The sequence below is a fragment of the Seriola lalandi genome, unplaced genomic scaffold (assembly GCF_002814215.2).
Source record: "Seriola lalandi dorsalis isolate HSWRI2012SDOR001 ecotype SW California unplaced genomic scaffold, Sedor1 jcf7180002054795, whole genome shotgun sequence".
Taxonomy (NCBI): Eukaryota; Metazoa; Chordata; class Actinopteri; order Carangiformes; family Carangidae; genus Seriola; species Seriola lalandi.
Window position 1 is genome coordinate 3055006 of NW_019525348.1, and position 12364 is coordinate 3067369.

The 12364-nt window shown below is 40.3% G+C and overlaps 1 protein-coding gene across 1 annotated transcript; it reads left to right on the forward strand.

The window, feature by feature from the left end:
- The first annotated feature begins 1988 nt into the window (after positions 1-1988).
- On the forward strand, positions 1989-7261 carry spmip7 (sperm microtubule inner protein 7). The gene is given in 9 exon segments (XM_087179183.1): positions 1989-2054; positions 4847-4914; positions 5022-5063; positions 5204-5273; positions 5275-5312; positions 5491-5519; positions 5522-5606; positions 7145-7227; positions 7230-7261. Coding segments are annotated over 9 exon segments (513 nt in total).
- The last annotated feature ends 5103 nt before the right edge of the window (positions 7262-12364 follow it).

The following is a 12364-nucleotide window of genomic DNA, read 5'->3' on the forward strand; positions in this document are numbered from 1 at the left end:
GTTTTTTTCAGTTAGACGACCATGAGTTAGGGTGCCCTATATTTCCATTGTGTGTGAGCCTCTGTGGAATCGGAGTGTTGAAGCTGGTGCGTCCAAATCCATGAAGTTGCTGCTAGACTCCTTCACCTGCAGCACAGTGGTGGTCGGGTAAAAACTCGTCCAACCAACCTGCATACCAGACATTTAACTTATTGTTTGTTGCTCGCTCAAATGTTCACAAATAACAGAACACGACTATGACCAGAAAATACATTTCACAAGACAATAGTTTCTGCAAGAAATCTTTCACAACACAAAATCACACATCTCAAAACTCTACACTGCTGAGTTTTTATCAACCACAACACCTTTCTCCGATGATGAAATGAGTGCGCTGACATCACTTTTAAGCTAGCACTGGAAAAGAAAACACAGTCACCAGAGAACACTCATCAAAAACACATTTTAATGTGGTCCTTCTTAATCCTTTGGTAACACAACAGTTTTCAGATCCCAACACAGTTTGTCACAGCGTACAACATATATATCAAATCATATCATATCAAAACAGTTTTCAAAACGGGGCTGTTTTTCTGAGCTCAATATAAGCTGCCAGCCTAGAACTACAAGCACAGCAACGATACATATGACCCTGTAGAATATACTAAAGATAAACTTCATGTGAATAGCACTTTTCAAAACACAGTTTCAAAGTGCTGTACAGAACAGGATAAAGTAATAGACACAGTCAAGATAAAAAAAACAACAGAAACATAAGCATAAATGAAAACATGGAACAACAGCTATTTCTCAGTGTGAGTAATGGGAAACAGATAAAATGAAAGCGATAAAAGAGGGAGAAAATCTACATGTATACCACTGAAAAACTATATATAAAAAAGCCTTCCTGTAAAAGTAAGTTTTGAGAAGTGATTTAAAGGAAATGAGTGTGTGAAATCCCTCACGTAAAGAGTTCCACAGTTTCAGGACTCTAGTGAAAAAAGGCTGTTTTCCTTTTGTAGCCATGCAGGCAGTAGGAACAGTTGCCGTATGTTCAGGCGACGGAAAGCGGCGGGAGCTGTTGCAGTTTGTAGGCGCACTGACAGAGATGATGTCAGTGAAACACACAGCTAGCAAGTTTGTTCAGAGTGCTGATTTGCATGCTATGGCGCTAGTTAGGATGCAGTTCCCTACTATTTTTCATAGACTACACTTCACCAACTCACCTGGAACACCTACAATGTCAGACACCATTGTCCATGCAATGGTTTTTTAATTTTTTATTTAAGTCCCTTTAAACAAATAGGGACACGTCATAAAGGACGGGGACACCCACCGCTGCAGTTATCAAAATCTCCTCCATTGTGCTTGGCAACAAATGTCTACATGGTTGTGTTCTCTAGTGTTCTTCAGTGCGGAGCACTTCTACATCATGATTGGTTGCCACAGAAACGTATCATAGCTCATTACCATAAAGTTGCCTGGACTTCTACTTCTTCTGATGCCCAACAGTTCAACAACCTGGAGGTCAGAACACAGTGACCTTTAATTGTCTCCCTTTAATGATAATAAAGCTAAACAAAGTTCACCTCCCACGTCATTCATTATGTGTAGTCCACACACAGTGTCATTTTGCTTTGAGGGTTATTGAGATTGAATAGGTTTGATTTTGTGCTCCAGTGATGTCATCAGGGAACAGTGTGTCATCTTGTTGTGTTAATTACTGCTCAATGAAATCATGCAGATGAACTGTAGCTTTGCTTAAAGCTGCGGGGAAGAATAAGCTCTCCATTTAATAAGCTGTCTGGTATACTTTGTGCAACAAAGGGGGCTGTTTAAGAATTCAAATTAAAGCAAATAACGTTGGTGAAACAAGTTAATCAATTACACTCAAGGCACTTGGTTCAGATGTTTAGCGGCCAGTATGACCCATTCATTTGCAGGCGTTAGTTGGTTGGGATACAAAGTTACCCCGGCACTTGAAAGCATCAGAAACGACCCCGGAGCAAATGGCTGACCCAGTGTGTGAGCGTCCCTCATTGAAGTGCTACAACAGGTGACCTTGGTTGTGGCATGTGAGCCATGGAGAGCAAAACCATCACTGCCAAAGCTGGAGCTTGACTATTGGTTGGACTGACCATGGGCCAGCTTTACATTTGCAAATATCTGTTAATGACTGAGTGAGTGAGTGAGTGACTGAGTGAGTGATGAAGTTACACCATTGATCAGCTGGTAGAGTGTTGGACTTTTCCCATTGGCTGTTGTTCTTTCAAAATGATTTGGCACAAACAGTTTCTATTAAGTCATCAGGGGGCGTTTCCAGCAGATCCACAACAGTTTTCAATAACTGTATTTCCTCAGTGACTGGGGCCTTTAATTACCCCAACTACAGAAGGTAACAGACCTTTATTAGAGGCAGGCTTATTTCTAATTCCATCTGTTGATATATATAGTTACTCCATTAAACTTTAACACAAATCAAGACTTCCTGTAACTGTTTCATATTAAAAGCCCTCTAGCTTTTCAATGGACAGAAACTTTTTTTCTTACCAGGGCTTATATTGCTGTGCCGATGTGCTGCAGTAAGTGTAATGTCTCATTTCCTGTAGCTGGCGTTTCTGTTGTTTACACACTATTCATACCTGCTAGTTTCTTTAGCGAAGCAGATACAGATGGCCTCTCTCTCCCTCCCACTCTCCTGCTCTGTGTTGCTTGGTGTGTCTTATCTTTAGTTATTCCTCTGCCTCCTTTAGCGATAATAGTACATTTAATAAATGTAGTTTATTTGGAGTGATGGAGGCGAGGCTCAGTGAATTGGAAACACAGCTTTGCTTCCTGGCTGTGGGATGCAGCTACATGTCTGCCTATAACAAGAAGCATAGCCAGGGTTTGACTGGGGAAAATACTGGCCCTGGTATTTTTTTCTTCAGGTCTGGATGCCCAGGCCTAACGATACCTTACACTTTTGTTTTTCCCTTTTCATGCTTTTATCAGTTCACTATCCTGAGGTCTGTGACACTAGACGGGGGGACAGAGGTGGAGGCGTGGGCCAACCTTGTGAGCGACATGATTAGGCCTGTGTCATTACATAGAAAATGAACCAATGGGCCGCTGTGCCTGCTTTATGTGCGATTACAAGTCCAGCCCTGGGCATAGCCCTAAGACCACAGCTCACACCACAGCTGGTTGTAAACCACACATGGTCCAGCCAAATACTAGGTTCATAGCTAGTCTTGGTTTCTTTTTCTCCAGCTGTGGGCTCTTACTCTCATTCCCACAATTGACTGTAGGACATTTGAATTTTTAATAACTATAAAAAGAGTCACAAATATAACATGGCTGAAAATAAATATTTCACAGAACAGGTTTATTACATCTGCTGTGCTGAAGTAATTAACCCTGGAGGTGGTTTTCAAGGAACTCATTTACTATCAAGAAAGGTCACTCTAATTGAGTTACCTGAATTTCATTACTGTAAATAGAAAACACATTGTTATTGTTATTCGATAAATGTGTTTGAGATCCTTTTTTTTTTTTTTTTACAGTACTTTCTGTTGCAGAAACTCTGTTCCTCCTGAGTTTGTACCACTTTGTACTGTGTACTCTAACCCTAACCCTAACCCTCTGTGTACTTTACCATTGCCCTCCTGTGACATAGACTCACGATGGACATCTAAATTGATGCAGCAGAATGAGGGATATTGTCTTTTTCATTCCATGCATACTCCTTCTTTGTCGAAGCCTGGCGCCTATATTACTCACGTTGCAACTCAGCCTTGTCAGTTCAGTTGGAGAGTCGGGTCGTTATGCTAGCAGCATTACCTCAAGCGTCTTGCCTCAGGCAGAGATTAGGAACAGACTAGAGATCTGGTAAATTGACTTCTTTGTAACCCCACACCTCCAGATGTTCTCATTTTTGAACTTGTAGTCTTCAGCTTCAGATGATGCTGACTCAAGCCGGAATAAAACTTCTCTGTGCTGCATGTGGGTGAGAGTGCATGGGGGTTGCTTGGATACGTTTGTACAGTTTTATCAGATTTCTCACAACTTCCTCTGCAGCCACAAAATGCTTTATTTAATTTTCTTCACATAGGCAGTAGTACTTCAGTAGACCTGTAAACAGACTGTGATATGTAAAATCAGTGGAGTTCCCCTTTTAAACAGCGCAGCACCAGCATCAGCATCAGCATCAGCATCAGCATCAGTTTTGACCTGTTGGTACACAAAAAATCAGCATTGAGGTAATGATAATGGACTGCACTTACATAGCACTTTTCTGTTCTTGTCGACCATTTAAGGGGCTTTACACTACAGGCCACATTCACCCAGTCATACACACATTCATACAGCAGGACCATCTGATTAGTGGACGACCTGCTCTGCCTCCTGAGCCACAGCTGGCAGGGAAATAATGGTGGATAAAGTCTGGTGATATTTTATATTTTAGCATAACTCTACTATTAACTTAGTTATTAGTAACTTAGTCTGTTTTATTGTTCCAAAGCCACACTATTGTACCAGGTGACATGTTCTATCATTACAATGAACCACTGTTTGATAAATGTTTGCTAAAAACTACAGTGCCCAACAGTTTTAAAAAATTAAAAATGTAACTGTATGTTTGTGATTGTATGTTAACTTCATTAGGAACTAATGGGTCTGGGTATATTACCAGATTCATCCCTTAATGTTGTCAAATCCATGTGGTAAAAATGTACAGTGATAAAACAATGTAATTAGCATTTTTAAATAGCACTGTCACAGATCTACACACTGTATGTGTGTGTATGTGGTGAAGTCAAAGTCAGACTTTCTTAATGAGATAAATCCTGCGAAACGATCTATTGATGTTTCTGTCCTCTCTAAGTCCGTTGGAGCTGAGTGGAACAAACAGCAGCTTCGATCGGGGAACGACACCAAGAAACTCATATCACTGTAAGTTTCCAACAACCAGTGAAATCTCTCCGTCTGTTTAATTAGAAAATAAATGTGATGCTGCTCAACAGTGACCTCCAGTGACCCTGCGTCCTCCTTATCTTCAGCTGAAGTGGATGTCCATGGTCAGGTCAAATCCCTCTGTACATGTGAGTACTTTGTGTTTGAGAGGTCACCACAAACGCCTTAGATACACGTTAGCACCAGTTCATGAATCCAATCCCCAGGCCTGTGTCAACAGAGGTGACCTTGATCCACCTTTTATGTGTGTGTTCTCATGTATCTGCAGTGGTATAATCATCTCTGAGAACAGGGATAACACTGACAACATGGATGAGGATCTTCAACTGCTGACCCTGAAGACGTGTGTCATGCCCCCCACACACGCCTACAGCCCGGTGAGATTCACCTTTATCACACACACATGCATTCACCGTGGATCTAAAGATCTTTAACATGAAATGTATTTTGCACTTTGATTGTCAAAGCTGCTACCTTTGAAATTCCTCTCAGGGAAATTCAGCCTCATGGAACAGATTCTGATATAAAGTGTGTAAACTTATGTTTTTGCTCCAGCAAATCCACCATCCCTGGATATTCAGACAAGATGCTCACTGTGCTGCTGATGCTGCAGTCTCTGTCCCAGCTCTCTCCAGTCCTGCACGCTCCACTGGGTCCTGTGAGTCCTCACAGTAACTTTGATGAAGCCACTTAGGCAGCAAAATAAATCATTACCTCAAGTTTGCCGCTCAGCGGGGCCAATCTCTAAAGTGTCATCAGTCATTAATTTGTTATTCAAGGATTCAGAGCAAACATTATTTATCTTCTTCAATTTATATTTTTTTTGTTTTTGTAGTCTGTTAATATTCTGTTTTGTCCACTGAGGTTTTTTTCCCCTCATACCACTACTCATGTCCTCAATACACATTATTTTTTAACTGGGTTTAAAACGTAGGAGAAGAATTATCACAAATGTCCACTGGAGGGCGATCTAATGCACTCCAACAACAACTACAACATTTACTCATGTACATTCAAACTTCACCATGCTGATGTGTCCGAATTTTACTGCTATTCCTTTGAAAAATAAAATACAGCTGAAAGTAATCATCATTAACATCAACAATAAAGTGGGTTTTACTTAGAAAAATTAATCATTTAAGATATTTGTTACATTTTAAGCCTGTATCTAGTAATTTATTCATCTTAAAAAAGAAGGTTTTTAGCATAATCCTTCAACTCTAAGTCGGTACAGTTTCAAGGGAAATAAGAGAATAAAATGAGACAGATTAGAAATGGTTGCAGTGTTGTTGGAAAATGAACATGTGGGATGATTGCAGCAATAATACACGTTCTAATGCTTTTCTGTTGTATTTTTTTTTTGATTTCTTTCAGTCATCCATCCTTCTTTCCTTCCTTCCTTTTTTATGCCTGTATCTATTTGAACAGCATCACTTTATCTAGTTGGATTTTACTTACTTTTCGATGAATGGGCCGCTGAATTATTAGTTAGTGATTGGTAACAGTTAAAAAAACAATGGGTGTCATTCCTGAAAACAGATAGCAAGGAAATGGGAAGTCTTGGGGAGGAAATGACAAAGTTACTTTGAAGAGAAAATAATTTAGAGGATATTTCACAACAGATTTTTCTAGTCTGATTCAGAGAATTAAAAAAAAAAAGTGTTTAACGCACAGTTTAACCGAGATAAAGTCAGTTTACACGACTGAAAGTGATGCGTGTTCTAGAGCAAACATCCCTCTGCTCTGGGAGTGTTGGCTGTCTGTTAAGGAGGCGTAAACCTGTTTCCTAGTTGGGCCTCAGTTGAGCGAACTTTACCGGCTTTTGGAGCAGGCATCTCCAGATGGCTGAATCCAGAGCAGGTCGTGGTAATCGTGGTTTTTCACAACCCAGATCCATTTTCCTGGTGCCCAACACCCCCTGAGATCTGTTTCCTCTGCTGATTAGGCTGGCCGCCCATATTTTTTCCCCAAAACACAAAAAAGACAAGCACTTGGATTGATTAACTGTCTGCTGCAACGGTCAGACGTCCTCGGGATTTTTGCTTGCCAGAGCTCGCTCCTTACACAAGTGCCTATGGGTATTTTTTTCAAGTCTCAGTCTGTAGTCATCTTAGCTATTTGATCTTTTGCACTGTTGGTTCTTGGATTTTTATTTCATCCAAAATTATTTGTAATTTATTGACTCATAAAAACAATTACATATTTCCAGGGTGCAATCTAGGAAGCGGGGGCCCCTGTCCAGAGTGGTGACCACCACGACCCCCTGTAACGCCTTCCTGAGACCTGCGCTTCCTGTCTCACAAGCAAACACACGAGGAGACATTAGACAAAGCAGATGAGAAAGTTTTGAAGGAGTCAGCTTCCTTTTTATGCCATCCAATCTGTTTATATGAATACGTCTATAATGATGTGATGTCAGTGACTGATTCGGAGTGAGTTGGAGAATAATGAGAAGCCCCATTATCATAATTTCCCTGATTTAGATGAGTGGTTTTCTAACTCTGGGTAGTGAGCGCTTGCATTGTCCTTTTAAACATTCACTCTCTCACCGACTTGCTGTGTGTGTGTGTGTGTGTGTGTGTTTGTGTGTGTGTGTGTGTGTGTGTGTGTGTGTGTGTGTGTGTGTGTGTATTTTAACCTAAACATTTCTGTCATGAAGGGCAAAGAGAGGGATGAAACAGAGAAAATACTGAGGGAAGTCAGGTTAATCTGCACTAATGTTACATATTTAACAGTATAACCTATGGTGGCTATAGAACAGCCATTATGAGCAACATTTTAATGATCATTTTCTCTGGAAGCACAAGTTACACACAAAGGCACACATCATAGAGAGGTGTTACTTTTCTCTAGATGCAAATCAACATTATTAAGTGCTACAGTTTTATGTCTGTGGTTTGTGCAACTTCACACTTAGACAGGAAATAGGGATGAGCTGGTCCTCCTGTTTCTATTCATCTGTATTTTTTTTAGATTTACATTTCACAAGGATTTGTACTTGAATACACTGCTGGTTTTCTGAGAAGTTAAAGTTGTGTGATCACAAAATGCATTGCTAATCTAATCCATATCTCAATTATCTTACATTTATTGTCAGGAAAGAGGTAGTTTGATGAGTTAGTATTAACGCTTCCAGAAAGCTGAGGGACTCACAAGAAAAAGCAGAGATTAATGCATCCTGAGTTTTAGTTTTTTGTATGGGTAAACATCCAAAAATGTAGGACCTACATTTCCCATAATACAATTCTTTTATTAGAGCTCATCAGGGAATTTTGGAAAGGTAGCTTCAGAGCTGCAGGAGACATTGTATACCTGTCCATTGGCTGTTTAGTGCTCATTTACAAAGTGATCAGAAAGCACAAATATTCAGTTACTTTACTTTCAATACTCAGAACAGCTCTGTCAAAATCAAAACTCAAAATCCTTCCTTAGTGTTTGTAGGGTTAAAACAAAACAAGCTGCATTCACTTATTATGCTTTAAGCTGCAATAAACTTCCAGAAGATCTTAGATGTTTCCCAACTCTGGCTACTTTTCTCTTAACACACTGTGACTTTTTATGTATTTTATTGTATTTATACATTTAAACTTGCTAATCTTTTTGTTTTTCTATGATCTGTTCTTTTTTGTGTGTTTTTATTTAAAGCACAGACAGACATTATATTCACAAGCAGTTTGCATTCGTTTTGCAGATGATGCAGATGACGCAGACGTTACGAGGATATACACACAACAACCACGTCAGCTCATAACCCAGGGCAGTTCAACATGTAGGGAACTGCTTAATGGGTAATGTCAGCAAGCTGGTTAAGACCACACAACATTTTACATGCAACAACTTTGGAGTTACCATGAGTTGTGTTTCTCCTCTACTAAGTATATATGAAGTAATGTGTTACTGTCCAGCACTGACCAGTAGACTGAACTTAATGTGTAAAAGATTTGGAATTCCCCCTTTAAGATTTCAGAGTTATTAACCACACCAACTCACACCACTGAGATTTCTCGTTCGTTGCTCGTTGTTTCTCGTCTCTTGATAGACGCTAACTGCCCATCAACCTCCAGCTAACAGCACGATCTCCCCATTACACACAGATCTGATATCAAATCGCCATCAAACTCCTGGTAAGACAGCTGTCAAGTCAACTCCTCAGTGGTCAGAGTAATGAAGCATTACTGGGACTATTAGGTTTAATGTAAAATTTGAAGTATTAAACCCTTACTCTATTGAGAAAAATGATCACATTACTGTAATTACTGAGTAATCTGTTACTGCATTACTAAATATATATGAAGTAATGTGTTACTGTCCAGTTGTTGCATGTAAAATGTTGTGTGGTCTTAACCAGCTTGCTACCCATTAAGCAGTTCCCTACATGTTGAACTGCCCTGGGTTATGAGCAGACGTGGTTGTTGTGTGTACATCCTCGTAACGTCTGCGTCATCTGCATCATCTGCAAAATGAATGCAGACTGCTTGTGAATATAATGTCTGTCTGTGCTTTAAATAAAAACACACAAAAAAGACTGAACTTAATGTGTAAAAGATTTGGAATTCCCCCTTTAAGATGTCAGAGTTATTAACCACACCAACTCACAACACTGAGATTTCCTCTGCATTGCAGTGAATCCAGTAAATCTAGAGTGCGCTCTATGTTTTGGGAACATATCAGTGATCAGCTCTGTTGGTGATTAAAGTCTAGTAACCGACAGTTAATGTGCTGGACAACCTTGACTTGAAATGTAAATTTAGAAAGCCAATATTCCTCATTAACCACAATCCAATTGAAGGAGGGACCAGACTTAGCAACAATTAACTAATTACTGATCTTTTTTTTTTTTTTTTTTTTTTTTTTAAATCAATTAATGACTTGTGGAGTTTAGACACACACATTTGGGGAAAAAAGCTTATTAGCTTTTTTGCTGAGTTTAATGGGAAGATTGCTTATTTGTCATTTCTGTGTACCAAACATGAAGCCACACCAAGCAGCTGGTTAGCTTAGCTTACCAGAAAGACTGAAAGCAGGGAAATAGCTAGCTTGGCACTATCCAAAAAAGGGCTGTCACAAAGTCAAGTTCGAACAATTTGAACAAAGGTGTAAGTTGTTTGAACTCTTTTGAACACTACCAATCCAGCATATTCAAGCCTCTTGGGTGTCAAGCTAGCAGGCGGGTCCTCAGGCTCGTTGTCATAGAGTGCTGCAGGGATGACATTTTTTTATAGGCCAACTAGGAAGTTTACCCTGGCTCCTATTAGATTACATCAGAAAATAAGCTCTGTGATAAGTGAACATTTATGACACTTACAGTTTTGTTCAGCACAATAATCTTCACAAATGAACCACTTTTATGATGTATGAAGCCTAAATACAATCCTCTGTGGTAAAAAGCTAACGTTAGGCTATTAACTGAACTACACTACGGTCGCATGACTTCAACGTCACCACCACTGAATTTCAATTTGTAGTTTGATTTAGCTCTGACCTCTTCTACAACCTCTCTGACCTCTTTCTTCTTACAAAGTTAGTGATAAGTTTGCAAATATAATCACATTTTATGTCGCAGAATAAACCGTGAAGATTTTTGAGCTTGTGTTAACCACAGACCTTATTTCAGCCATATAACCAAAAACCCTACGCAACTGGAAGCGCTTAAATGCTAACTCATTTACAGGCTTTACAGGCAGTAGCTTTTAACAAAGTCAGCCAACAGTGGTCATTTTATCATCTTGGTGTCACGATGGCCAAGATGACATGCAATGGGTCAAGCTGATGCATCACAAGGCAAATTACTTCAAATGTTCACTATGAACTTTGAATTCAAAGAAGACATAGGCAGCAACGAAACGCATATCCTAAAATTTTAACTGTTGCTTTAAAGCTGGTATTGTACCCTAGATGCTCTTTGCTGTTGTGTCTAAGACCAATAAAACTGAGTAACCTCCCCACAGCAATCATAACTCTATTTGCTAAAAAAGCGGCCCCCCTCCTCCTCCTCAGATTTTCCAGCCTGTGGTCTGAATCTCATCACTGGCTCCTTTTCAAAACAGGCTCACAAACATCATGATTGATTCAGCCACTATCCTCCAGGATCTCTCACTGCCTGCCTGGGCTGGAGATTAATTTCCTTTTCCTCATCTTAATTTTTACTCATCGCCTCTCTATAAAAAGGCTAAATGTCAAGCATGCCTGACTCCTTCTAGTGACACGTCTATTCCAGCAGATAATTACCATAAGGAAATTGATGCTTTAGTGTGCAGAGGGGAATTTAATTTACTCTGACATCCTCACAGCATAATGCATTCCTAAAGAAAGAGAGTTTTTCAGTTTGCAATTGACTTTTTAGATAAATTGGACTATTTAATGTGATTATCAGTCTTGAACGTCTTTGACTTATTAAGGTGTTGAAACCAATTAAGGGTTACATGCTGCTCATGCTTCCAAATGTGAAACAGTGAATACTGCTTAAAGATCCATGAAATAAGAACCAGCCGGAGCCTATTGTTCGGTAGTACAGCCAGCTACGCCGCCTGATGATGTTTTGAGACTTGCCAGGTAATGATATTAATTACAGCAGCATGGCTTGCTGCAGGTTGTGGATTAACCCGAGGGAGCAGAGGGTTATGCGCCGTTTGATTTGGAGCTGTGGATTGCAGCCTGTACATGAAGTGTAATCGTAAATGCTGCAGAATTAAGTCATCTTAGAAAACTTTGAAGCCCTCTGCAGAAATAATTTGCAGGCATTTCCACATGACCAACAACCATTTACACGCTTTGCAGATATCAGGATGATTATCAGCGACTCAGCCAGTGGTGAATATCGATCCCACTTTTGCAGTAACTTCTCTAAAATCTTGACTGAATCATTGTCCTGAAACAGTGTTTTGGCTCTTGACAGTGAGTGAGTGAAGCTGCTGTGTCACTGTAGAGGACAGTATCTCTGTGTCAGAGAAGACCCCAGTCATGATGGGACACCTCTGCGTTCGCTGATAGCGCTGAGTCACATTACAGTCCCAGCATTCCCTCTGTGTGGCCTCAGGAGTTCGCCCCATCCTGCAGCTTTTTTTTTCATTTTCATACCTGCAAGTGTCAGAAAACTGCATCCTCTCACTTCATAGACAACACGGCGTCGGGCTTTGAGGAAGTCAGAGAGCGTTGCTGCAATCCATATTATGGCCGTGAAGACACAGCATGCCACAGCACTCCAGCCCAAAGTTCCTCCTTTTGCAACCAACTGCCTGAATGTTGTGCTTCTTAGGAGATAAGGGCAGCCTCCCACGAAAGGTGACTCAGCAATCCAGCACACACAGCCTCTCCTGAGATAAGAGTGCTCTGTGGGGCCTGATGACAGTGGGATACTGGGAAAAACAGTCACAAGCAGAGAAAAGAGTGGAGTATAACCACCAAGGAAACTGAGTATAAACCCCTGTAA